At 38.9% G+C, this 27,763-nt stretch overlaps 1 protein-coding gene across 1 annotated transcript in view; it reads left to right on the plus strand.

Annotated features, from left to right (window-relative positions):
• Cwc27 (CWC27 spliceosome associated cyclophilin) overlaps positions 1–27,763 on the plus strand; it is a 166,422-nt gene that overhangs the window by 78,581 nt on the left and 60,078 nt on the right. Inside the window, exon 11 of the mRNA XM_005065573.4 lies at positions 6,954–7,051. Within this exon, the coding sequence (XP_005065630.1) occupies positions 6,954–7,051 (98 nt within the window). The remainder of the gene's footprint in view (positions 1–6,953; positions 7,052–27,763) is intronic.

Here is a 27,763-nt window from a genome sequence, read left to right on the forward strand (position 1 = left end):
TTCTTCTCTCATACGATACATCCCAACCACAGTTTCTCCTCCTTGCACTCAACTCCTCTTAGCTCCTTCCCACCTCTGTTCACCTCAAGATCCACCCCTGTTCATTTCCTCTTCAGAAAAGAGCAGGAGACAACAGCCGAATAGGACAAAACAACACACCAAAAACAAGGTGAAAACCTTCATGACAAGGCTGAACAAGGCAACCCAATAAGAAGAAAAGAGTCTCAAGAGTAGGCCAAAGAGTCAGAGATACAAGAGTCCCACAAAAACACCAAGCTAACAGCCATAACATGCAGAGAACCTGGTGCAGACCCCTGCAGGCCCCCTTGCTTGGCATTGCAGTCTCTGTGAGCCCGTGAGAGCCCCTGCTTAGTTCATTCAGTGGGCCATGTTCTCATGGTGTCCTCCATCCCCTCTGACTCCTACAGTCTTTCCTCACCCTCTTCCTTGGTATTCACCAATCTCTGAGGCAAGGGACCCGATAGAGATCTCCAATTTAGCCATGAGTTTTAACCAGCTTTACTATACCAGGCATGAATTCAAACAGATTTCAACCAGAGAGCAGTTAATTACCCCATAAGTATCATGCCACTATTATGCTAGTTGTCACACCTTGCCTGGCAGGTTGGTATTCAGCTGGGCAAAACCATTGATTTTATTTTTCCCCTAGCATCCTAGGACTGTGAAAGCTAGCTGGTGGGGAGGGAACTTCCACTACAGTTCCAGCTTGATCTGTCTGTGTCCTCCAATCAAAGTATGTGGTGCCTTCAGCAGTGGAATATTGTTGTCTGGTCCTGGTGGAAAACCAACAGCACTAGCAATGGTAGCAGCCTGCATTGTATTAGGGACGTGTGGAGCATCGCTAAGCAACAACTAGTAGGAAGGTATCTCACCTGGCACTGAGATTTTTGCATAATATCTTATGGCTCCTAAAAGAGGTATTATGTACTCATTGAGAGTATCTTCTTCAATTCAATGTTTTAATACAGTTTTAAAGTTAGCATATGATGTAGTTGCTCTTTCATGCATGTCCTCAGCACTCTACTGATTGAGTTACCTCCACAGCCCTCACATTAGGATTTTTGTTGTTTTGGTTTTTCAGACAGGGTTTCTCTGTATTGTTTTGGACCCTGTCCTGGAACATACTCAGTAGACCAGGCTGGTCTTGAACTCACAGAGATTCACCTGTTCTGCCTCCAGAGTGCTGGGATTAAAGGCGTGCACCACCAATGTGCCGGCCCCACACATTAATTTTAAAAGGAAAAAAAAATCAGTGGCTAAGTAGATCTTGGTATAATATTCAGTATCATTTTATAATTTCTTTTAAAAATCTTAATCCATTAAGTTGCTGCTCTAATTTTATATTCATGAATTGGTTCTGACATATTTTGATTAGAGACATAATTTTCTTCTGAATACATGGTAGTGTACTTTTTCATGTTAATCCTTAATTTTTTTTACACTATTGTAACATTATGCCCTGAATCGAGCCACAGCTTAAGTGCCACTTTTTCCATGAAGCCTGGAAATGAAGATTTTAGTAAACAGCAATAGTAACATAACACTATTTTAAGTCACAGAAATGGCATGAACAAAGTGTATGTGTGCCAAACCTTAAATTTTGCCAAGATAATGATGACTTCTTTGTTTTGACTGAAATTTAGAGTAACTGTGTAGTCTACGGGGAAGACAGAGTAGAAGAATGTGTTTTGAAGCTAGCTCACGAGAGGACATAAGTATTTGAAAAAGAAGTAGGTACATGGTTCAGTGGGGTTTATGGAAATCAGTGCAGGATTCAGTGGGCTTTACGTAAAGCTCCGGGGAATACAATTGTGAGTTTGGTATCCACGCCAAGTTAAGATCAAGCTAGACAGACAGGAAGGCACTGTGACGAAAAAGAAAGGGTGTGTGTAAGTCAGGACCAGGGTGAGACCAAAACAGGAACAATATACCTCGCAAGTCAACGGGAGAGTTAAGACAGCACAGTTAAGAGTATGCTTATGATAGTCCTGTACAGGTTTCTGTTTTTAGTTAAAGAGTAAGTTCCTGTTTGTCCTGTGTTAAATCTTTACAAGTTAGTTCCTATTTGTAACTGAGAATAAGTTCCTGTTTCTTAAGTCTGATATAAACTGCAAAACATGTTTTTCAACCTACACTAAACCTGTGACTCCATTCCCATGATGTATATCCTTGCCCTGTTTCTTGTTCCTTCCCTTTCATTGTATTTTTCTTATTGTCTAATAGCCACCTCGCTCACCCCTGTAAACACTTCATGTTTCCTATAAAAAGGAGTTCAAGAGGCCAGTAGGGACTGCTCTCTAAAATCCCCGACTTGGGATGAGGCAGTCAATTGACTAGTCCCAGTTATATTTGGCATATAGGTTGCTTTAATAGGACAACTGTGAATTTGGTCTTCTATCCTCACAATTCTCAGGCTTAACAACTGATGCCAGAAAGTGCACCTGACACCAGGTTCTGGTGACTTTGTCAGAAAAAAGGAAAGAATCTTTGAATAGTCCAGGCTAACCTAGAAACTCACTATGTAAAGCAGGCTGTCCTTGAACTCACATTCATAAAGACTCACTTGCCTCAGTCCCTGGATGGTGTATAACAACTTGCCTGGCTCCCATCGAGCTTTTTTTCATGTGTTCCAGGGACAGAACTCAGTTGTCAGGTGTGTACATCAAGCACTCTTACCTGCTGAATCAATGAACCTCTTTCTTTTTCTTTTAGAACTTCCCATACCCTTTTACTCTCTGCTTTCTCAAGTCCACTGTTTGGTTGCATCATCATCTTGGTCATGTGCATGTCCCCAACTATTGCTAGGGTCCAGTTCCCGTGCCTCTTCTCTGAAGTTCTCTCTTATCTAGCCTGCAGTGATCTGTCTTTCACTCACTTCCTAAGTGCTTCAGTGCTTTCTTTACTTTTTATCATGCACTGTTTTCATTATTGGTGGACAACATTCATGTCCTTCTTAGAACAGGTTGTATAGGTATTAGTGTGCTGTCCTAGAAAGAACATAAACTAGAATTTACAGGTTTCTGTTTTTAGTTTCTAGTTCCTTCAGTGTATGGTAGTGTGACTACAGGCAAGATTTTTATTTATTCTCCTTAAACTCAGCCTGTAATCCACACAGTGCCTGTATTATAGGTTATTAAAAGATTAAGTCATGAGTGAGGTAACTGAATCGAAGGATTTACTGAAGTTAGGCTCCCATCTCGTCTTGCTTTTCTTGATTTCTATGCATGTATCCAGAGTGCTACATACAAATATTAGAAATTGTTCAGTAAATTGGTAATCTTTAATAAGACGGAAAGATAGTATAGATCTACTAGATTAACATGTAGTACAGAATTATTTATTGTTGAATGGTGTTGTATTCAAACTGTATTAAAATTCAGATGAATACATAATTAGAAACATACCTATTAGAAAAAAATCTTAGAATTAATAGCAGCAGAAGCCATTAATAAAGTCACTTTCTCTTATTATTCAAACAGAAACTGGGCTTTGAAGAGGCTTTTTTGGACTCTAAAACAGGACCATAGTTTTGGCAGGACATACTGGATTCAAGATTATAATTTTCGTTTTTGTTTTAACAGATTTAAACATATTTTATGCCAGTGGATAGAAGGATTATGTTCTAGAGAATGTAAGATTGGGATCCCTGAAGTTAGCCTATGATCTAATTTTTATACCCTTTTAAGTATTTATATGTTATATCTTATATTTCTGTCATGCATCATTCTCCATACTCTATATAGAATGTGTAATAGTTAGGAAGGCAGGGCCAAATTCAAGGCAAAGTGTGCACACTAGATTTAAAAAATAACTATATAGGAATGATAGTAGGTATGAGATTAAAGTGTCACTACATAGAGGATACAGATGAGGAAAACTAAGAAGTAACCAAGACAAGGGGAATTGGGAAATCTTGATTCTAAAATGCTGAGAAGTCTGATTCAGATAGAATTTCAGGAAGGAAGTAGTTAACATTTTTGAATGACAGTGAGACCATCTGGAAAGTAGAGATCTAAACACAGGCCATTGAGTTTGGTTGGTGTAGTAACAGTTTCAGGAGATTGTAAGAAGGATAGATTGCAAGAGATTGTGAGACAAACTGTGAGTATAAACTGCTCTTTCCAGGAGGGAGTCCATTTGTAAAGATAATAATCACTTGATTTCAGCAGTCTGTAGAGAAATTTGAGTGTGTTTGTTTGCTGAATGTAAAGATTAGTGAATAAGAGTGCTTGATTGTAAAGGAGAAAAGATAATTTCTGTAGTAGATTACTAAAGATTGTCTCCCAAACCTCAGTGCATACTGGAGTTATCAGGGGCATCCATTACAAGGGCAAATCTCCAGGCAGCATCTCATGGCAAAGGTTACCCTTTTCTGTAGAGGTTTGTGTCTTAGAGCAGGCCCCTGAAGGGATAAGGGAGAATTTGAACCATATTCATAGTTTTTTTTTTTACAATCAATTATGTCAGATTGTTCAAGAAAGTAAGAGTTCTGATGAGGACAGTTGTAAAATGACTGCCAGTATAGTATCCAGAATTAATATAATACTAATGGGATTACTAGGTGGGCAATGAAGTGTAGCTAAGGAAGTGGCTTTGCTTATTTTAAGAGTGACTACAAGCTCACTAGAAATGAAAGACGGAAAACATTTAAGAGGTAGTGAGCTTGGATCAGAGAGAATAGTTTCAGAATTCATGACTTTGAAAGCAAGTAGACAAAATGGGGCTGTTTGCATACAAGGTGAAAGAACTGAAGGATGCATATTTAAGGCTTTTCAGTTTGATAAACCTACTACTTGTTAGTAAGTATTACAAGGGGACTCAGGACCAAAAAGAAACTATACACCCAGGTGTCCATTCTTTTGACATGGTGATGCAACATGATCATCTGCAAAGTTCATGCTCAAGCACTATAAAGTTACATTACAAAAATAAATTGCAAAAAAAAATCTCCTAATGTTTCAAGTGGCTTTGTAATTTTTTGTTGGGCTACATTCATAGCTGCCCTGTCACATGGGGCTATGTGCTGCAGGTTGGATACTCCTGCAAAGTTGGGTCAGTGTAGAACAAACTAGACTTAAGATTGTCTTGAATAACTTTAGAGGTCAGGGTGTTGTATCTGCTTCAGCTTCCAGTCTTCTGTGAGCATCCTTGATCCTATCTGGCTTTTTAGTAAACAGAGTGAATACTTTGCTCTTAAGGATATACTATAGCTGATTTTAACTGGTCACAATTGTCTCTAATGGTTTATGTTTGTCATTACTGATAGATGGATGGATGTATATGTATATGTACATGTATGAAGCTTATAGTTTGCAATGCTAAAAGGCCAAACAGTCTAAGAGCTTTGGCACAAACCCCACCTTAGCTGTGTTACCTGGTGAACATCAGTGCTGAAAGCTGGTTTAAAAGACATTATGTCTTGAAACAGTAAGCCACAGATAAATTGAAGTAACACAGTGCCTTCTAAGGACAACCCCCCGCAGTTAGCCTAAGAACTTGCTACCTGTTAAAGGATCTTTCCTTACCTATACCATGACTGAGGACAAACATCCACTCAGTGGACCCTGGGAGAGTAATGGAGCATAGCCAAACTAGGGTGCATGACATGAATACTTAATAAGTGTGCTCAGGAAGTAAATTTGAAGCTTCTGTCTTAAAACTGTGTTGCAGGAACAAGTCACTTACCTAATGACTTGTAAATTAGCTTTTGCCTTTAACACATGGGACAGCATGTTAATTATCAGAATATTTTGGCCTAGGTTTCACAGAAGACAAATTACATGCCAACTGTGGCATTAGACAAGATTTTAAAAATTGGAGTGGGAAAGTTACATTGGAACAGGAGCTCACTGTGTAGCATAAACTGACCTGGAACTCACCATATAGCTAAGACATGGTCTTAAACTCTCACTATTCCTTCTGTTTCTGCCTCCCAAGTGCTGAGAAAACTTAAATGAGCAAACCGTGTCCAGAGAGCTAAAGATCAAATGAATTTTTAAAAATTTTAGCTATGCAACTACCATGTAATAATTGCCTAACAAATGGTAATTACTGGTACAACTTCAGTAATTAAAGTTTTGAAGTCAGACTGTATTGTGTATGTCTAGATTTGATGAATAGTACTTATTCAAAATCTTGTTTCTGTGCCAGGTATAGTGGCACATGCCCATAGACGGGAGGAAGAAGTGGGGGCTTTCATGTTCAAGGTCACACTGAGCTATGTAGCCAGTACCAGGTCAGTCTGGAATACCTACAAAAACCCTATCTTCAAAAACATATAGTTTTAAATTTTGTTTCGACACAAGAGCCCTGTTCATTGAGACTAGTATTAAGTTCGCTCCTAAATTAGGGAAGCAACAGCCCAGTTTTCACCCACTAGATTAGTTACCTTTCTGTTGCTGTGGGAAAGCACTGTGACTAAAGTACCATATAGAGGGCTTTATTGTGGGCTTATGGTTTCAGGGATAAGAGTCTATTAGCATCACACCAGGAAGTACAGCACTAGGTAGACATGGCTACAGGAGCAGCTGAGAGCTCACATCTCAAAACGGCAAAGAGCAAGCCAAGAGAGCAAACCCTCAAAGCTTGCACCCAGTGACATAATTCGTTCAGCAAGGCTGTGTTCCATCAAGCAACCACTTAACTTCTATTGTTTAGAAAATTAATTATTTTCTTTGATTTTTGTTTTGTTTGTTTTGTTTTTCAAGACAGGGTTTCTCTGTAGCTTTGGAGCCTGTCATGGAACTCACTCTGTAGACCAGTCTGGCCTTGAACTCACAGATATCTGCCTGCCTCTGCCTCCCAAGTGCTGGGAATAAAGACGTGTGCCACCAACACCCAGAATTTAGTGCACCTAAAAAAAGTTCTGTTTTTTGCTAACCCTGTTGTTCTGTCAGTATATTATAAACTTATGTATCTTCTTTGCTTTATAGTGAAGAGCTCAGAAAAGAAGCAAGACAACTAAAGCGGGAACTCTTAGCTGCGAAACAGAAAAAGGAGACTGCAGCAAAGGCAGAGAAAGGAAGTGAAGGTAAAGGCTTTAGTGGGTTGCAATCTTTTATTTAATGATGTGTGTGTGTGTGTGAGTGTGTGTGTGTGCGCGCGCGCGTGCGCGCGCGTGCGTGCATGTGTGCGTTTGCGCACGGGTGGGAGCCTGAGGTCAACCTCAGATGCCATTTATGCATCAGGAGCTGACACCTTGTTTTGAGGTGGTATTCTTAACTGACGCTGCAGTTCACTGTTGTCTAAGCAAGCTCCAGAGATGTTTGTGTTTCCCCCTTCCCACTGCTGGGTCTGCAGGTGCATCCCGCATGCCCAGCTTTTCTGTGGTTCTGGAGACCCAAGCTCAGGTGCTCATGCTTGCACATCAAGCACTTTAACAAGTTAGCCGTTGCCTTAGCCCCTCACAGTGTCTCTTAATGCCGTTTTTACTGCCTTCCTGCCTCCTTGCTTCCTCCTCTTCCTTCTCCTCTCCTTCCTCCTTCTTCATGGGTGGAGGTTTTGGTTTTTCCTACAAACTTGCCCTGGACAGTTACTAAATAAAATAAATCTCCATTTAAGGAGATTATTTTTCTGAGAAATAAATTTGATGGAAACAGGGCCATGATTATTGCTTTTAAGTAAGCTTAATCAGAACTTACAGAGCACATAAACCAGATAAGACAGTGTGGCTGTAACAGGCAACTGAATTAAAAGTGCACAGAAATTGTTAATTGTTTTCATATTTTATACTCTTTAAGTCATTTAAGTTTTTAAAAACTATGCTAGGACCCGTACAAACATTTGTGTGTTGGTTTCAATGGTATTAAATGCCCATTCGGTTGTTGTTGTTGTTACTGTTGTTATAACATGTATGTGTTTTGCATATCAGCACATGCACAGAGGTACACACATGGAGGGAGGTATGGAGAGGTTAGAGGACAACTTCAGAGTTTGAGCCTTCAAGCTTGTTTGAGCTATGGTCTCTTGGTGCTCACCACTGTGTACTTTGAGCCAGCACACCTTGGGCTTCCAGGGATTCTCCTTGTCTGTCTCTTGTTTCACCATGAGAACACAGAAGATACAGATGAGCATGGACCATCGCCGGGTCTATGTGGCTTCAGGGGATGCTAACTGAGGATCTCATACTTGTGACAAGCACTTGTACCTACTGAGCCATCTCACCCATCCCACTTATGTTTGGGTTTCCTCTACAACAAGGCATAGAAAGCCTAATACATTTAAAGCTGATCAAAACAGTACTGTACTTCTATACAAGTTTCTATATTTTATATTCTTTATTCTATGAGGCACTGTGATTTTTCCTAAAAAGGAAAGATCGGCTTCAAAGAAAGCTATCTGTTTCACAATAAAGCATGGAATGTTCAGTTTCCAAAATTACTACTTAGAACCCTTAAACCTGTTTTCTTTTGATCATGCATTATACTATAAATTCCCATTGTAGCTTAGTCCTAAGTGTTTTAGTTGCCTCTTCTACAATGTGTAGTAAATTCGCGGTAACACGTTACTTTGTGCAAACAACTTCACCTTCACACTTTTGTAAAGCATGGAGTATTTTCATCTGTTAGGTTTTGAAGTGTTTATTGGAGTTGTGCATGTGTGACATGTGTCATGTATATAGCCTTAAAGAATATATGTGCCAAGAGAAAACAGAAGTATATCAACTGCAAAACATATTATTGTAGTAGGCAGTAAAAGTAGTACCCTTAGCTACTTGGAGGATGCGATTCGAGAGTGTACTGTATCTCCCAGTGATTTGAAATAAAGGCAGCCCCTTGATAAAAAACTCAAGTCATTGGAGTATACATTTAAGTTGCTAAAACTTTAAATCATCCATAGTAGTGCAAATTGTAAAGGGAAAAAAGGATTTATTCATGGCTAACTCATGTAGTTAAAATATAATCCAGAGTACAAATAAGCTGTATTGGCAGTATAACTGTTAAATAAATTTAGTAAGGATTATTTTATATATAATTTTCCCAAGGGATTGATTGTTTCTTATATTAAAAGCATATTAAATACAGAATTTCTGTTGGACTAGAAAGGTGCTGTAGTTAAGTATGTTATTCATTTTGAGCTAATAATTATGAGTGCCCATATGTGACAAAGTCTCTGCTAAGAAGCCAGCCTTTAATCCCAGCACTTGGGAGGCAGAGGCAGGCGGGGCTCTGTGAGTTTGAGGCCAGCCTGGTCTACAGAGTGAGTTCCAGGATAGCCTTCAAAACAGTACAGAGAAACCCTGTCTTGAAAAACAAAAAACCAAAACAAAACAAAAAAATCTCTGCTAAGAGCAGGGTATGAGGTTGGCAGTAGGGTGGTTTCCTGCTCTGTTACCTCAAGGTCTGGAAGGAGAAGAGAAGTGCAGCAGGTGCCAGCTGTGCAGGCAAGTTACACACCTGCACCAGATGTGTGGTGTGTGTCTGTCAGCTTTTGAGACGCCAAGTGTAACTAGGGAGGGAAGACTTCCTTACAAGAGAGAGGACCCTTTAGACCCTGGTTTGGCTTACATGTAAATGAAAACAAGCCATGTTAAAGTCTCTTGTGCCGTAATTAGAGATTCTCCAGCTCCAAAAATTGTAACTCTGAGATATTTTTGCTGGTGGTATTTAAATAGTTAAGTGGGGGTATTTTTTTTCTTTTTTAGAGATTTATTTATGTATTTTATGTTTATGGGTGTTTTCTCAGTATGTACATCTGCACAGCAGAAGAGGGTATTGGGTCCCATGGGACCGTAGTTATATAGAGTTTTGTAATGAAAGAGCATCAAGCCATAAACACTATTTTATTATTACTATGTGTGCTGTGTGTGTGTAGTTTGATGCAGCCTTTCCTAGAACCTATTTATGATATACATTATGGATTACATTTTTCTTGGAATTGTGTTTCCTTTAAACTACTTTGAAATTCTAAAAATGGCAAGTATTGGACCAGGCAGTGGTGGCGCACGCCTTGAATTCCAGCTCTCACTGGGAAGAGGCAGGCGGTTCTCTGTGGGTTCAAGGCAAGCCTAGTCTACAGAGCGAGTTCCGGGAGTGCTAGGGCTGTTAGACAGAGAAGCTCTCTCTCTCTCTCTCTCTCTCTCTCTCTCTCTCTCTCTCTCTCTCTCTCTCTCTCTCTCTCTCTCTCTCTCTCTCTCTCTCTCTCTCTCTCTCTCTCTCTCTCTCTCTCTCTCCCTCCCTCCCTCCCTCCCTCCCTCCCTCCCTCCCTCCCTCCCTCCCTCTCTCTCTCTCTCTCTCTCTCTCTCTCTCTCTCTCTCTCTCTCTCTCTCTCTCTCACACACACACACACACACACACACACACACACACACAAACCCTGTCAAGTATTAGTGGAATGTTAATAGAAAAATAATTATTCTGAAAGATTTGTTAATTTCAGAAAACATCACTTTATATTTGGAAAAAAGTGTTGCTATACAATTTTAAGCAAATGAAGCATCTTCCAGTGATTATCAATGATTGCACAAGCCATCTTACAGCACAAGGTTATAGAAACAAAGTAGAATTTGAATATTTTTCAGTGTATGTTAGAACTCAGCCTGCCTTCCCATTTAACATATATTCCAAGGTTAGAACTATGTGAACTCTAGGAAGAAATACAGAGGCTCTTGTATGTGTTTCTCTGAAGTAAGGTCCACATGTGAAAAAAAAGTTGGACAAGTATTATTTGACCTTGGCTTTGCAGAGTTTTTTTGACAGTGGAGCTGAATATACTCATGAACCTATTCAGGAAAGATTTTGTGATTGAAGTATGGCTGCATGTCAGCCTGCACATCTGGCTTTTGTAATGCATCTTATTTCAGTCCAAGACTAAGTTATCTTAGTATTATGGGAACTAGATGATTTGTCCTTTTGAACATGTTAGCTATATACCACAGTTGAATTCACTGATAAACTTAGATAAGCAGTAGTCTAAAGCCTTCAGATAATTTTGAATAACAAATTTTTATGTAATATAGATCTGTCTACCATGTGAATTTTCACCTAATGCATCTTTTTATAATTGCTGGTCTGGATAGACCAAAACTACATTAACTGTGATGATTCTGATTTAATAGCAATTCTGATTATAATGCTTCATTCTTAATATATTTGGGGGCTAGGAAGAAAACTCAGTGGGTAATATCACTTACTACAACAGGCCTGGATATGAATCCAACCTCCAGAATCCTTATAAGTGTAGATGAAGGGTATGAACCAGTTCCACAGCGTTGCCCTATGACAACACACACACTGCAACCCAAAGGCACATGAATGTTCTCACACAGACACAGACACACACACACTAAGAATATTTTAATTTTAAAAGAAAAAATTGAAATGTTTATTCTCTAAGTAAGATAATGGGAAAACTCTTAATTTTAGTTACTAGCAGGGAAAATATTTAAGCCTCAGTTTTCTTATTGTAATTCTAGGGATAAAACACCTTATATACGCTTCAGGCTTCTTATTATTGAGAAAACTTAATAAAATTACACTACTGTGTTAAAAATAGTAATTTTAAATTTGCAAGAGAAAAGCATAACTAGCTGTTCCTGCTTTCATTTTGTTTCCTGCCTAAAACCTACATTCAAAACTATGAATTGTAGTAGTTAGTGTTATGTAAAGGCCACAACTGATATGATATGACCATTTTAAAATATGTTATAAAACTCTTTAAGCAAACTTCCTTTTCGTGTTTATCAGTCCTATTTCTATAAAGATACTCTGTTTGAACGTGTGAACGTAAGTACCTATTTAAATGTCCAGTGAATGCATCTGGCAAGTCTGGGCACATGCTGATGGCAGACACTTCATTTTAGAATTCACTTGGGAGAAACATGAAAGACCAAGAAAGCCTTGCATTCTAACATTGTGCTTTAAAATACTAGCTTCAGTCTTGCTTGAATGAACGTCCCCCATTAAGCCAGGTATTCTCATATGTGTGATATTGACTCAGGGTATGACCATTTTAGGAAACCTTTGATTAGGATTTAATTAATATTCTTCTGGGTTTATAATCTTTACCCAGTTTCCTGGGCCAGTTTCATATTCATAAATGATGATTTAACCTTAGTCATTTTAAATCTGCTCCATCGCACTAGGCAACTTACTTTGAAATCTGGCCTCATGCTATTCTTCCATTATAAAGATAAATTTTGCCATCCCTTGAGCTGTAATATATTATCAGTTAATAGACATAAATACACTTAAGAAGAAGAAACCCCTAATTTTGGCACTTGTCTTCTATTTTTTTATTACATTCACACATGTGTGTACATGAATGTATATGGGTACAAACATACTACAGAACATGCCCATTGGTCAGAGGACAACTTGTAGGAATTGATTCTCTCTTTCTACAATGTGGGTTCCAGAGATTAAACTTAAATTGTTGGACTTGGTTGCAGCCATCTTACTGGCCTGTTTACTTTAGGAAGACTGCAGACAATACCTAAGTTTTGGTAAATAAAATAAACCAAATGTCAAAGAATAAAGCTATTAGTACAGTCATCCAATTAAAATTTTCATAATAGTGTGAGATTGAACCTTTCAAAATTCAAAATAGTTCCTTCTCTTAGTTGAGTACAGAATCTGCAGTAAATTCTAAGATAAAACACCCCAGTTTAGGTAAACAAGGAACAGTGTTTGGTTTAGATACCAGCAATGTCAAAAGAGATTTATTGCAGGACGCTCTTGTTCACAGCCTTGGGGTCTTCTAAATCCCGCTGTAAATCATCCTGGTTTATGAACAGGATTGCTGTGGAAGGTAATAAATTTAAAATAAGATTGATAATTAATTGGTGATAAAGTTAGCTTCTTGTGTTATCTCTTTCAAGTTCTTTAATAAAATATATAATCCTATTCATTAAACCTTTCCAGGTTTTTTAAGTTTCACCATCTTAGAACTAGTAACAAACTGAATGTAGTCACATAGAGCTACAGGTTTGGACGTATCTTTAATCAGCTTTAAGGAGATAAGGTGTCTGAGTCTCCTTGATGTTCTAAGCAGAGAATTCCTGCTCTGTGGTTCTTGCCAGAAGTGAGAGTAGAGGGACAATGTGAGCTTATAAATCAAGGAAGAATTTGAAACCGTCTTAAGTAAACACACCCGCCAAGGTACGGAGCGCCTCTTGAGCACACAGGGCCATTTCAAGTTGTGTCTGACTGTCTCTTAGTATCGCATTGAACAATCAAGAGGCTCTGGGCTTGACTGAGTTGTGACCGTATACAGTATTTGACTACTTCCCATCTATCTGACATATAATGCTAAACTAGTTTAATCTTGTTTTGTTTTGTTTGTTTTTTTTTTGGAATGTTTGCGCCCTGCTAACCTAACAGCACACATGTTGAGTTCTCACTGAGCAAGGTGGTCCTTTCCCAAGCTTTTAACTTTCTCTAGGTACTACTGGTTCATTTCCCAACCCCTTAGAGGCTGGTCCAAAGTTCCAGAATTCACTTACTTCAATAGTTGCCTCCTAATATAGGTGTTAATTTTAACTTTATTTGAATGGAAGGTAAAGTATATTTGTGTCTGATTCATAGATACCCTTTCAGGCCAGCAATCATTCTGTTTCTTCTCACTTAAGGTTCAAAACACGTTAAAAAGTAATGACGATGTGGGCAGTTATATCTAAAAGGGTGCCTGCACATGCCATAGTTAGGGTTTCTGTTGCTGTGGTAAAATACCATAACCAAATGCAACTTTGGAAGGAAAGGGCTTGTTTCATCTTAAACTTCCACATCTCAGTCCATCGTCACAGAATGTGGAGGTATGAGTTGACATGGCAGGAAACTGGAGTAGAGGCCGTGGAGGAACACTGCTTACTGCCTTGCTCCCGGTGATTTGCTCACCCTGCTGTCTTATAGCATCAGAACCATCAGCCCCTCGGTGACACTACCCTCAGTGAACTAGGCCCTCCTGCATCAATCATTCATCAAGAAAATGCCCCACACACTCACCCATAGGCCAGTCAGGTGGGGGCATTTTCCCAGTTGACGTTTATACCTCTAAAAGGATGCTAGCTTGTGTCGAATTGGTATAAAACTAGCTAACATAGTGTGTGGTGTATATCTCAATTATTTTTTAAGGAGCAAAAAGAAAGTCAAAGCAGGGGCAATCCTGTGGATCTTCCTAACCCACTACTTTGTGTTTGTTTTTGTTTTTTGGTTGTTTCTAAAAGCCATGCTGCAAATATATAGTATGCAAATATATGATATGATTCTAGCACATGGGAAGAAGTAATATGTTCAGTAAAAGTCGTTAGCAGATGTCAAGATGTGTATGCCAGTGGTTATATAAAGAAATTGAATCTTTTGGTAACATAAATGAAAGACCCTCTTTGAGTTCATGGTTCTCGGGGACAGCAATGTCACATAGCAAATCACTCGTTGCAGACCCCTTCCTAATAGTTCTAGAATGAATGAATGCTTTTCATTTACATTTTAAAAGTTGGGAGGTAACTTTTTTTTAATGAAAAGCTTTGAGCCGAAATGAATAAGTGAACAAAAAAATTAAAGTAACACAACAAGTGTAATGACTTGTAACTGTAATGTCAGGAAGCTGAAGAAGGAAGGTACAGAGTTCCAGACCATTCTAAGCTTCATAGTGAGACCCTGTTCCAGAAAAATAAGTAAATGAAGCAAAATTAAGTAGCATATCCTGTATAAAAGACTGGAATTGTGGAAGAGCATAGATAGAAAAGATTACCCATGTAATCCTGTTAACCAACACAACTGTGGTTAGTATGTAATACCTGTTTTCCCAAACTTTGCCTTAATGACAGAAACATCATACTTTACCCTAGTAATGTGATTTTCTTATAATCTGTAACATGTTTTTTGGAATCTTTTATTGAAACTGACCAACAACTCCTAAATGATCAGTTTGCTTTAGAAATATTTGTTCTCAGTCCTTGTAGCCAATGCAAAGCATTGAGCATGATGAGATATAGAAACCATATGTATAAAGAAAAAAAAACTCCTCATGACTCTCAGCTCTACGGTGTAAAATATGTGTAGTGTCGACAGTCAAGGACTCCATTCTTGAAAATTAAATTATCTCTACTGCTCACTCAGAAGAAAAAAAACAACTCACTTTTAAACTGTTCCTAATTGATTTGGTAGTATGCCACCTCTTCCTTTCTCAAATGGCTTATGATAATTCAGCAAGGAGACAGTGGAGTCAGGCTAGCTACTTGGGTCCTAAATTGAAATAATTATAGATTTTTCCACTTAGAAAGTAAAAGAGATGCTGGGGTGAGGGGTGCTGTGTGTGTACTTGTATTGCTTGTTTTGTTTTAGTATTTAGATTCACTCAGGAAGATTTAATATCATTTAAAGTTTGATTATAAACAGTGTTCCCATTTGGAAATTGAGTTTTTAGCTTTCTAATGCTAATGTCAAGATCTTATTTTAAATCAGATGTTTTTCTTTCATATGACATTTTGTGATTTTTTTTTTTTGCCAAGAATGACAAATTCACACAGTTAATCATGTGAGTGCCGAGCACCTTTAAAGTCCCGCAGTGCACAGTCACATTAGAAGGAAATTTGCCCTAGTTCCATGCTATCCACCTGCGCCCCTGTTATATGAAAACTGATTTGGGCAGCTTAATCTGCAGAGTTAACTGACTCCCTTACACAACTGATGTGGTATGCTGACAGTTGTAATAGTTCTATTTTCAGAATTCCTCACCAAAACTCCTGGCCGCTGGTAGAATTGCAGCTTTTCATTCTGAGTATTATTTTCCTTAAAAAAAAAATCAGATAGTCATTGAATTGTTTTATTAGTTACAAAGACAATTTGAAATGTCAGAAAAGACAGAAAGAATAATGAAATTGTCAGAACTAATGGCCAAATACCAGGAAATAATTTAGAAATGACTTTGGTGACACAGGAACATTGTATACTGTTTTTTGCCTATTATTTTTAGAAAATGGCCATAGCAGAATGGAAGCCCACTTCAGACTATGCTGTTGAACACTTACAATGTGACTCTGAGTTGGCATCAAGGAATGTATTAAGTACCAGAGCCTCTGGTCTTGAGTGTGCTCTGGTTATATTGCATTACATGTCTGTAATCATCACCTGATAGGATCATCATCTAGACTTCCTATTTATGCACAGAAATCCAAAGGCAATCATCTACAGAGCTCAGTGAACACCACCCAGCAGAGTCAGAGTCCCTGTACCCCAGACAAGTGACCCAGCATTTAGACAATTTATTAAAATTGTATTTATTAATATTCCACTGAGATTTTGACAAGAATAATTATTTCCAGAACCCCTTCAGCAAACCGAAAGTTCTGTAGCATATTGCTAATATAAATATGCACCATTCTGAAGATTGAGCATGTAAGTTTGGAATGAATGACAAAAAACATAACATGTTATGGAAAACATCAGCTTCTGGCAACATGGGCAACTAGAAGTCTAAATTGAGCTCCCCATAGGAGACAACTAAAAACTTCTCATAACTTGTAACTTCTCATATACTCCTATGACTTACCACAGGTCAGTAATACTTACACCAGGAAAAAAGTAAAGGTATGAACTGAGAGAAATATGTGAAACGTGCAGTCTGGCTTTAGTCCAAAGGACATATGCTAAACTGGTGAGTTGAACATTGATTTTGGAAGTCTCACAAAGTTTTCACAGAAGAATTCAAAACCCAAGGTCCTCAAGGCAGGAAGAATCTAACAAAAGACTGGGCAAAGGACCTCATCATCTATGACCAAGAGAATAAAATTAAAATTGGGTTCCTCATTCTCAACAGAGAAACTCTTACTATCTCAGATCATAGCACACAGTATTAGAGAGCAAGAATAGGAGTGCCCAAAATTATAACTAAGAAGTAACCTTCCAACAAGTTAAGAGCCACAGTCTCCCAACCAAAAACTTAGTTGCAAATAGTCAAATTCTAAGTGAATCTAAAAACCTAAGGGAACCAAACTTAAGTTCTTTCAGGGGGAACTTGTTTTTATCACAGAGAGAGAGAGAGAGAGAGAGAGAGACAGAGACAGAGACAGAGACAGAGACAGAGACAGAGACAGACAGAGACAGACAGAGAGAGAGAGACAGAGAGAGACAGACAGACAGACAGACAGCGAGAGAGACAGACAGAGAGATAGAGACAGAGAGCCAGAATTAACATATAAAGACACAATTCAATCATCCTGACTAGAAGAAACAGCAAACATCAGGTTCAGACGCATACAAACTCAAATTTTATTAAGACAATAAGTGTTAAGTATACCTAACCTACTTCTAAAATGACTTGAAACTATGAAGAACAAGCTAGCTTAAAAGTAGAAAAGGGGAAACAGGGATGATCCTAAGAGAGATATGTATGTTACCCCAGAGAAGGGGAATAGGACCGGATCTCCTGAGTGGACTGGGAGCATGGTGGGAGGGAAGAGGGAGCTGGGGAAAAATGAGGGGGAGAAGAGAAGAGGAGAGGAGGACATGGGGGAGCAGGAAGGTTGAGTCGGGGGAAGAACAGAGTAGAGCAGGATGAGAGATACCATAAAAGAAGGACTCACTATAGGTTTGAAGAGATCTGGCACTAATGAGATTTCCAGAGATCTACAAGGATGACAGCAACCGACAATGTAAGCAATAGTCGAGAGGCTGCCTGAAATGCCCCTCCTTGATAATGAGATTAATGACTATGTTGTATATTATCCTAGAGCCTTCATCCAGTGGCTGATGGAAGCAGAGGCAGACACACACAGCTAAACACTGAACTTAATTCCTGGAATCCAGTTGTAGAGAGGGAGGAGTGATGAGCAAAGGGATCAAGATCAGGCTGGTAAAACCCACAGAAACAGCTTTGGGGCCTCGGGTACTAGATCAGTATTTATCCCTGGCATCTAAATGGTCTTTGGAAGCCCATTCCACATGGAAGGATGCTCTCTCAGCCTGGACACATGGAGGAGGACCTAGGATGATATGACAGACTTTGGAGATTCCCCCATCAAAGGGTCTTACCCTCCCTGGAGAGTGGAGTGGGGATTGGGGGGGGAGGCTAGAGGGGGTTGAGGAGGAGGAGGAGGGGGAGGGAGAGAGAGCTGGGATTGACATGCGAAGCAAGCTTGTTTCTAATTTAAATAAAAATTTCTATATGATAAAAAGAATATCCTGTGACTTAGAACTCCAGAGGGAACGCAGTGACGTGTCTTTTACTTTGAAAGCAATTCCTTTTATTGGTATCATGAACGTGTTACAAATATAATGAACATAATCAGGCAACAGTGGGTTGCTTCCTGAGTAGATGGTGGAAGAGGGGTGAGGTATGAATGGCTAGACACTAGGAATATCAACTCCAGTCATATTTACTGGGAAAAATTCTTTTCTAAAAAATTTTTAAAATTTTTGTTATTAAAAACATACAAACACAAAAAGTAGAGGAGATTACCTGAAAGTGAAAAATGTAGTAGCTAACACTTAAAATTCAACAGGTTTGATAGCAAATTAAACAACAGTTAAAAAAACATAATTTATTGAAAGATGATATTGAATAATACTATTTATGGAATTCAGCCCCAAAGAAAGAGGATACTTGGGAAATGAAGACCTAATAAGTGTCCACTCAAATTCCAGATCAAAGAAAAGGTGAAAGCAAGGTATCAGGTGGTGGTGAGTGAGAGTTCTCTTAACTACTCAGAGAGATCTTGTCACAAGGTTGAAGAATCCTCAGAATCCTAATAAGATTAAAAAAAAACCTAGATTTATAATATGGTTAAGGTCAAGATGCATTAAAAGCATCTAGAGAGAAACATATATTACCTTTAGAAAAGTAAGAGCTGATTCCTCAGCCTGTGAAGGAATGAAGCAAAGTATGGTGTTCAGTGTATTAAAGGCCGATTGATGTCCTTCCTGCCTGCAGACCATCACGTAGACAAACAATGTAGTCTTTCTTCTATTTCTTCCCACACAAACTCAGTATTCTCACTAAACTATCTTGCTGAATCTATGACAAAAAACACCCTTTCTTATTTGTGTCAGGTTTCTTGGACAGTTCTATTGACTGAAACACCTTCCACCATTTTTGCCTACCAAATGATTTTTCTTCATGGTTTACCTCAAACACTTTAACATCCTGTGAGTCTTTCCCCAATTGGCATTAGAGTATCCAAAAAAAAATCCCCAAAAAAGTATGGTTACTACTTCCATCAAAGATTACTCACTAATCTTTATTTCCAGCTGCAAGCCTCCCACACATATTTTAGAAGCATCTGCGTAAACCCAGTTCACATCTTATGGTCTTATGCTAGTCTGCCTTGCATTAAACTTCTGTATCAATCTATTTGTAATTAAGTTGCAACCAACCTGATTTCAATAAATATACATTATTTAGAAAATTGCTTGTTTTATTTAGAACGTTTTGGTGCGGTGGTTTTTTGTTTGTTTTTGAGACAGCGTCTCACTATGTAGCTCTCACTATCTTGGAACTCATTATGTAGACCAGTCTGGCCTCAAACTGATCTGCCTGCCTCTTGTCTCCCTGTTACTGGCATAAAAGGCATGCGCCACCATGCCTGGCTTAAGCTAAATAATAATTTTATAAACTCTTGACATTAGTATAGCCTACATTTACTACTGAGCTAGTAAACTAAATATAGTCATTCTTAGAAATAATTGATAAAAAGGGCATTTGTAACTATTAAAAAAAGTCATGTACATCAGGCTTACTTTGTTTTACACATTAGGAGTCTACATTTGATTTTCCAATCCATGTCTTAGTCTTTTCTACAGTCTAATCATTTTTCCAGGATAATTTATAAAGCAAACATACTGTTGAAGTGTCTGTCCTCTAGGGCTTACATTCCAGTGGGACACTGAGTGAATACAAACTGTCGATAAAGAAGTAAATACACAGTGTAATGACAGATGATGGCAATTCCACTAACTTTTAGTTGTCAGAAAAATACCCAGTCAGTTCTCGAAATTTCTGTTACAAGGGAGACTTCTAGGTTACAGATTGCAAATAAACGGAAAGAAAAGGCAGAGCTTACTTCAGACTAACCTCCAAAGAGCGCCTTTCTGTTTACTGTCAGGCTTTTCAGTCTCGGAGCTGGATGTAGCCATGATTTTAGATTATGAACTCTTGGTCTCCTTTGGTTTCTCTAAAAACAAGATAAATTCCTGGAAACTGTTCCCAAAGAAATGAGTATGTAACTATGGAATAGCAAAGTTTATTAAATTAAACTTCAATTCATTCTCATTAGTACATAGATTAGAAATATAGTTCCTTCTATTATTGTTGCTAGTTTATAATAACAATGTGAATGCATATGTAATCACAAATATATATTGTTATGTCAAGTTGGACAAGAACTATATTTTTTAAATTCAGCTTTTGATTGAGGTGATATGTTGCTTGTGACTTAAAGGGAAAGTTTAATTTTCTTAATCTTGTAGTAGAAGGATGACAGTAGTTTCAGAATGTACTTCATTTTGTAAATCTGGCCAGTGTCTACCAAAATAGGGAAGATCAAAAGGCTCACTTCTCATTGACATCACCAGTGTTCACATAAGCATATTCTATATTATTAAATTCCCACAGCCAAAGAAATTCCAACAGAGGCTGTCATGTTTACAGAGTTTACCATGCACATTACCTCTGTTTCTCTCTCTCTCTCTCTCTCTCTCTCTCTCTCTCTCTCTCTCTCTCTCTCTCTCTCTCTCTCCTTGTTTCTTTTCTATGCTTCCTCAGAAACTCTGGCTACTACTATCACCTACTTGTGAAAGGAGTAGTTTCAACTCCTTGTTTACATTCCCAGACATGTTCTGAGATCTCCATTAGCAGTTTTCCCAGGGTTCTGAGCTTGTTTATGAGAGTGCACAGCACTCACTACCCCTTACTTCTCAGTCAGTCCTCATTTTTGGATTGTCTGACGAATGCCTTTTCAAGGGCTCTGCTCGTTCGTGTTTTGGAAATTCGTGGTAACAAACCAAGTGCACAACAATTACGGTGCACACCTACCTGCCTTTTCTTGCTCTTGCAAAGTGACACCTAGAAAAGGACGCCAAGAAAAGACTGGTGCTGGTTATTTGTAGAGTGAAGAGTTTATCTTTTGGAACAATTTGACTTTGGAGATGTAGCCATGTTCTGTGTTTTTTAAAACGTTAAATCAGTAAGCACAAGCACAAAAAAAAAGCTGAAACAGTAAAAATAAAAATAAACCTCATTCTCCTTGAGATGAGTGACATCACACAGTGGAGAGTTAACAGAAAACTAATTCAAATTGTCTACTTAACAGTACTATTATGAAATAGCAGATCGAGATGATCATAATGTTTTTGTACAAGAGAAGAAAATGGTAAAAATGTGTCAGAGTATTAAAATTGGTGAATTTGGGTACAAAAATATTGTAAGGTTTTTGAAATTTTATTCAAATTGATAGCCATCATTTTTTCTTTCAAGTTTCTGTTTGTCTTGGAAACATGGTAAACATATGAAAGAATACAGGGTCTTTATATTTTTAACCCAATTTACCTTAACATATTTTATATTTGTTTTAGACTTTAGCATAATTGAGCATGAATATTGTATTATCCCCAAATGATTCTCTAGTTTTGTTTATCCCCCTTCCACAGAAATGCCCTCTCTACACAGAAATAAGTGTGATTTCTTTGAGTGTGTTTTAATCCTTGTAGTGCGTGATCTGTGCAGTCATAGTACCTTCCTGTGCTGCGTTATGTAATATCAAGTACTTGGTTTCCATTGTGTTGTTATCCCTCAATGTTATACCTTTAACATCTGTCTATGCCTTCATGCTCAGTAAATACTCGTTAATCTTGAGTAGTGCATGTTATTACATACACGTGCCAGTTTTGTATATTTTGAGGGTCTTTGGTTGTATCCCTATTTCAGGTACTTAACCGAATGCATTCCCCCACATATCTCCTGTGACCACAGGACCTTCTCTAGGATGTGTCTTGCATAACTGGTAGAGTTATCAGAATTAGGAAATTAGTAACACTCATGGTCGACTTTTAGATTCATCTTTGGTTTTTCTAATGCGCTTTGCAGTTGTCTTTGTTCTCGTAGCTGGAATCTAAGCCATGAGAATGCCAAATGTGTCTCTGTGGGAGCCTTTAAGATTATGTGTCTCATTCTTGCTCAGACTTTCACCCTTTAGTTCTAGTATTCAGTTGTCTGTCATTAGTTTCCATCCCACTGGACAAGCAGCTCGTGGAATCTGAGCCCGTGCACTCCAGTTTGTTGGTTGTTGACTTTTTACTTGGTCAGGGAGCTCAGCTCCTCCCTGTGTTCTTTTGAAATGCTCTTGATAGTGTTTTAGTACTTGGTGCTCTTATAACAAACTGTTCTAGGTGCAGATTGTCCTTTGTCTTCGTGCAGCCTGAAATCATCTTGTTTTCTAAGGAGCTATGCTTACCACCATTAAGTAATGTTTAGCACTCAAGGTCTGTCCCTGGGTGCTCATGGGTTTTGCTGCTAGGCCTTTTCAGTGTACAGAGCAAGGAGAGGCCCTCATAGTCTAACTACAGCCCTGCTTTGCAAGGCATGTTCTTGTCTCCCTGTTTCTTCTAATTATGTTCTTCAGCAATGAGGATCTTCAGGTCTTTTCTACTTCTTTTATATAGACAAATGCAGTTTTTAAATTTTAATATATATTTAATATATAAATACTGTAGAGTATTTTTATCATAAGAGAAAAAATTACTTTCATTCTTAGTATCACTGGCATAATTATGCTTCCATTCATTTTTATTTTAATGATCATATATGTACAAAAATAAAGAAATAGATGATTCTTCTACTTTTATTTTAATGAGGTTGGGAATTACATTGCTAAATGTTTATGAGGCATATTTGCCCCATTAGCACACTATCAGGAGTGTGTTTTCCCAGTATACTTCTGTCACAGAGATGTAGATTTGGGCTCATTTACTTCACTATGTTACTCAGCAATCTTGAGTATGTCATTTCTGAGCCTAGTTTACTTGCCTGAAAATAGTAATAGATAAGTAAATTTATTGTAGTCTATTGAATTTGTGTGTGTGTGCCCAATAATTACTAATTTGTTAGCATGGCAGTCAGCAAATTACAATCATGTAAATATCAAAGCACTTATTTGTGTGTGTAGACAAATAATTCATTAATAATGTGTTGGTAGGTGGAATTTACTGTTTGAGATTAAAGCACTTTTTTCTTCATTTTTGCTGTATTTGTTTTTGTGTGGTATTGAGCATCAAACCCAGGGACTATTATATGCCAGGCAAGTGCTCTGCAATTAAGCTACATCCCTATCCCGAAGCACTTTCCAGGATAAGAAAGAAATCATATATTTTATGCTGGTCAAGAGTCTGCCAGAAAGCCGGTGGTGGTGGTGGCACACGCCTTTAATCCCAGCACTCAGAAGGCAGAGGCAGGCGGATCTCTATGAGTTCAAGATCAACCTCGTCTACAGAGCGAGTTCCAGGACAGCCTCCAAACAATACAGAGAAACCCTGTCTCGAAAAACCAAAAAATAAATCTGCCATAAATCTTTTTTAAACAAATGAGTAATGTGAAAACATTTAAGACACATATAAAATGTATACTATATCTTATATATAAACATATATGTATATATAAATCCATAAATTAGGGATCATGCTTTGTGTGCAACAAAGGCGTGATGGATACTTGTGTTATTTGCTGGCAGAATGTGCTTGGTCAGCCTGTTTTTAGCCTTCATTCTTGTAACATGCAATGAAAACATTGGCTCTCCACAGCCAACCAAATATTTGTTTTGCTGCTACTTACTCATTACTGTAGACTAAATAATTTTTCTTGCCTTCAGCAGCATAAATATGGGTTTAGTCCAGACTTTAGTCACTTCAGGCTTAATTTTATGTCTGTTCATGCAATGTCCCATGTGTGTTTCATAATAAAATTGTAAATATTTTATCTTCCATTGAACAATGAGTGAGTCATTGGGCTCAGGTATACAGAAATAATTCTAGGAGAAAAGGATGATGGTATCTGCTAACATGAAGGGGGAGTGTGCTGGCACAGAATGTAGAAGAACTACACTCTTCTAAAGGAAAACGCACATCCTGAGACTCTTAAATGTTTAAAGCAAGCTATCTTGTATGCTTTTCAGTATAAACTGCTGATAGCCATGGTAAAATGTTCCGTCAGTATGCTGATACTGCTTGTTTAAAAGAAAAGAAAAAAGACAGAGACAAGGTGGGAGGTAGGAAATTAATGAATAAAACAATTGTCACCCTACATTTTGTCTCTGTATATTTCTTTCTAAGGAAAAAAAACCCTGAGTTTATAAAAGTTTTGTTGTTGTTTTCAATTTAAAATTATAAAGGAATTGATGTTGTCAGAATTCCTAACACAAAGATAAGCATTTGTTATTAACATTTACAGAGTGACAAGCTGCTTGTCATTATGGCATGTCATGAAATATATTTCAAAGTCAAGAGTAGATAGATAGGTCTGCCTCAGTTACTTATCATTGTGTACTAACCCAAGTATGACTTCTTGTCTTTCCCTCTGCCCTTCTGAACCTCCAATCACGTGTTAACTGAGTTGCCAACTTCCTCTCATAGTCCTAAATACCTGCTTCAGCTCTACATGGCTTTCTTTGGCATGTAATTGTTCAGAACATGGTCTGAGCTACATATGATCTGACCGCCCCTGGGAAAGAGTAGGCTTTCGTAACTCTAAACAACTGGGAGAAAACTACTGTTTTCATTGCCACCAACTCTCCTGAGCCCCTGCCATTTGCTGACCTACCCTCTGGCGACTGCACTGCTCAGCCTGTGGGCAGAGCATCCATCCGTCCTGTCACCTACTTGCAAATGTCATCTTAGCAGCTCTTTCTCTCATCACTCTCCTTTGAAGTCTATCAGACCCTATGGGTGCTTTAAAAAGCAAACAAACATTTCTCAAAAACCAAAGCCTCTGCATGTGTCTGTGCACTCTGTGTAGTCTGCACCCTCGGGGCCTGCCTTGTCAGTCAAATTTCCTTGTGCTTCTCTCACATGCTGTCCTAGGCTCAGCAGCCTCTTGGATCAGAACCTTTGCCCTCTCATAGCATTAACTTTAGACTCATGTGCCCCACGTGGCAGGCCTCAATTGCCCTTTCCTATGCCATTTTTCTCTGTATGATTTACCATTCTCTCGTGTTATATGCATCTCATTCTTTCATCCCTCAAGAATTTTTTGTTGGCATTCTTCATTGTTGTTTTCTGCACACCTGTAACCAAAAGAGTTTGGAAAGTTAGTTGCATACATGAACGTTGAAGTAGAGTGACTCTAAGCAATAGCAATGTGTCAATTAGTATTCTTAGTATTACTTAGTATTCCATTGCCTTAAAAAAATCAGAATTTGATAGCGAAAGAGAAGATAGACTTATAACTTAGGTAGTCCATTGTATTTAACACGTGCATACTTGAGAAAAACTTGACACGTTTTTCTTTGTTCCTTCCCTTCATTTTTTTATAATTTTTTTTTCATTTTTTTATTTTATTTTTTATTTTTCAGTTTAAATTTAGATTAGAAACAAGGTTGCTTCACAAGTCAGTTCCAGGTCCCTCTCTCTTTCCCTCCCCTCCTCCCATATCCTCCCCCCAAACCCCCCAATATCCCCTCATTTCCCCAGGGAGGGTGAGGCCCTCCATGGGGGTGTGCATAGTCTGTCATTTCATATAGGGCAGGGCCTAGACCCTTCCCCAAGAGTTCAAGGTGAGAGTGCACCTCACATTGTTCTATGGGAGTCTAAAGTCCATGTGTATACTCGGGATGGGTACTGATCTGCTGCCCAAGGCTCAATAGATTACCTAGGCCTCCTCACTGACACCCACATTCAGGGGGTCTTGATCAGTCCCATGCTGGATTCCCAGGCTGATGCCTGGGATTCAAGAGTTAACCTTTGTCAGGTCAGCTGTTTCTGGGGGTTAAACCAGCCCAGTCTTAATCCCTTTGATCACCAGTCCTCCCTCTCTGTTACTGGCTTTCTTGAGTTCAGCTCAGTACTTAACCAAGGGAGTCTGCCTGTTCTTCGATCAGCCACTAAATGAAGTTTCTGTTTCCCAGACTCTCTGGCCATAGGATTGTAGGCTGGCACTCCCCAGATCTATGTCTAAAATCCATATATGAGAGAGTACATGCCATGTTTCTCTTTTTGTGACTGGGTTACCTCACTCAGGATGGTTTCTTCTAGTGTCATCCATTTGCCTGCGAATCTCAGGATTCTATTGTTTTTTTTCTCCACTGTGTAAATGTACCACATTTTCTCTATCCACTCTTCAGTTGAGGGACATCTAGGTTGCATCCAAGTTCTGGCTATTACAAATAAAGCTGCTATGAACATAGTGGAACAGACATCTTTGTTGTATGAATGGGCATCTTTTGGATATATGCCTAAGAGTGGAGTTGCTGGGTCTTGTGGTAGGTTTATTCGCATATTTCTGAGGAATCTCCATACTGATTTCCAAAGTGGCTGAACTAGTTGGCACTCCCACCAGCAATGGAGGAGTGTCCCGCTTTCACCACATCCTCTCCAGCATAAATTGTTGTTGGTGGTTTTGATTTTAGCCATTCTGACAGGAGTGAGATGGTGTCTCAGAGTTGTTTTGATTTGCATTTCCTGGATGGCTAAGGATGTTGAGCACTTTCTCAAGTGCCTCTCAGCCATTTTAGACTCCTCTATTGAAAACTCTCTATTTAGTTCTGCAGCCCACTTTTTAATAGGGTCCTTTGGTGTTTTGGAGACTTGCTTCTTGAGTTCTTTGTAAATTTTGGAGATCAACCCTCTGTCAGATGTGGGATTAGTGATTATTTTTTAATACCACAGTTCTCCCTCCCACTGATCCTCCCTCACTGCCCCCAGCCCACCTCCTAGCCCCTCCTCCCAACAGGTGGGGCTCTCATGAGGAGTCAACCGAGTCTGGCACATTAGGTTGAGTCAGGATCAAGCTCTTCTCCCACACTTTAAAGGTGAGCGTGGCATCCCCTCATAGGGAATGGGCTCTAACCAGGGCTAGATTCTGGTCCTTCTGCCAGGGGCCTCTCGGATAGTTCAAGCTTTATACCTGTCTCCCACATTCAGAGGGCCTACTTCAGTTCCATGGAGGCTGGCTCCACAGCTGTCGGTCCAGAGTTCATGTGTTTCTAGTTCATTTGTCTCTGTAGATTTCTCCATCATGATCTTGACCTCCCTTGCTCATGTGTTCCCTCTTCCCTCTCTTCAACTCGATTCCCAGAGCTTGGCCTGGTACTGGTTGTGGATCTCTGCATCTGGTTCCATCAATAATTGGATGAAGGCTCCATGATGACAGTTGGGGTATTCACCAATCTGATTACAGGGATAGGCCCATTTGGGCATCCTCCCCACTATTGCTAGGAGTCTTAGTTGGGGAATCCTTGTGGATTCTTGGGAATTTCCCTAGCATCAGGTTTCTACCTAACCCTATGGTGGCTCTCTCTATCAAGATATTCTTTCATTGTTCTCCCTCTCTGCCTCTCCCCATTCCCTCATGTTCTCACCTCCTAACTTTTCTGTCTCCCCTTTCCCTCAGTTTATCCAGGAGTTTTCATTTAATTTCCCTTTCCAGGGTAATCCATGTGTCTCTCGTAGGTCCGTCCTTGTTCCCTAGCTTCTCTCATTTATCTATGACAAGAGCCCACGGGGAAGATGGAACAACTGGTGTTTACATAAAGGAACGGTGGCTCAGAGACGTCTATTGATGTTTTGTCCCCATGTCACCCTGTAGCTGATAGGACATATATTGT

Source organism: Mesocricetus auratus, unplaced genomic scaffold (genome assembly GCF_017639785.1).
Source record: "Mesocricetus auratus isolate SY011 unplaced genomic scaffold, BCM_Maur_2.0 Super-Scaffold_100020, whole genome shotgun sequence".
NCBI classification, from domain to species: Eukaryota; Metazoa; Chordata; class Mammalia; order Rodentia; family Cricetidae; genus Mesocricetus; species Mesocricetus auratus.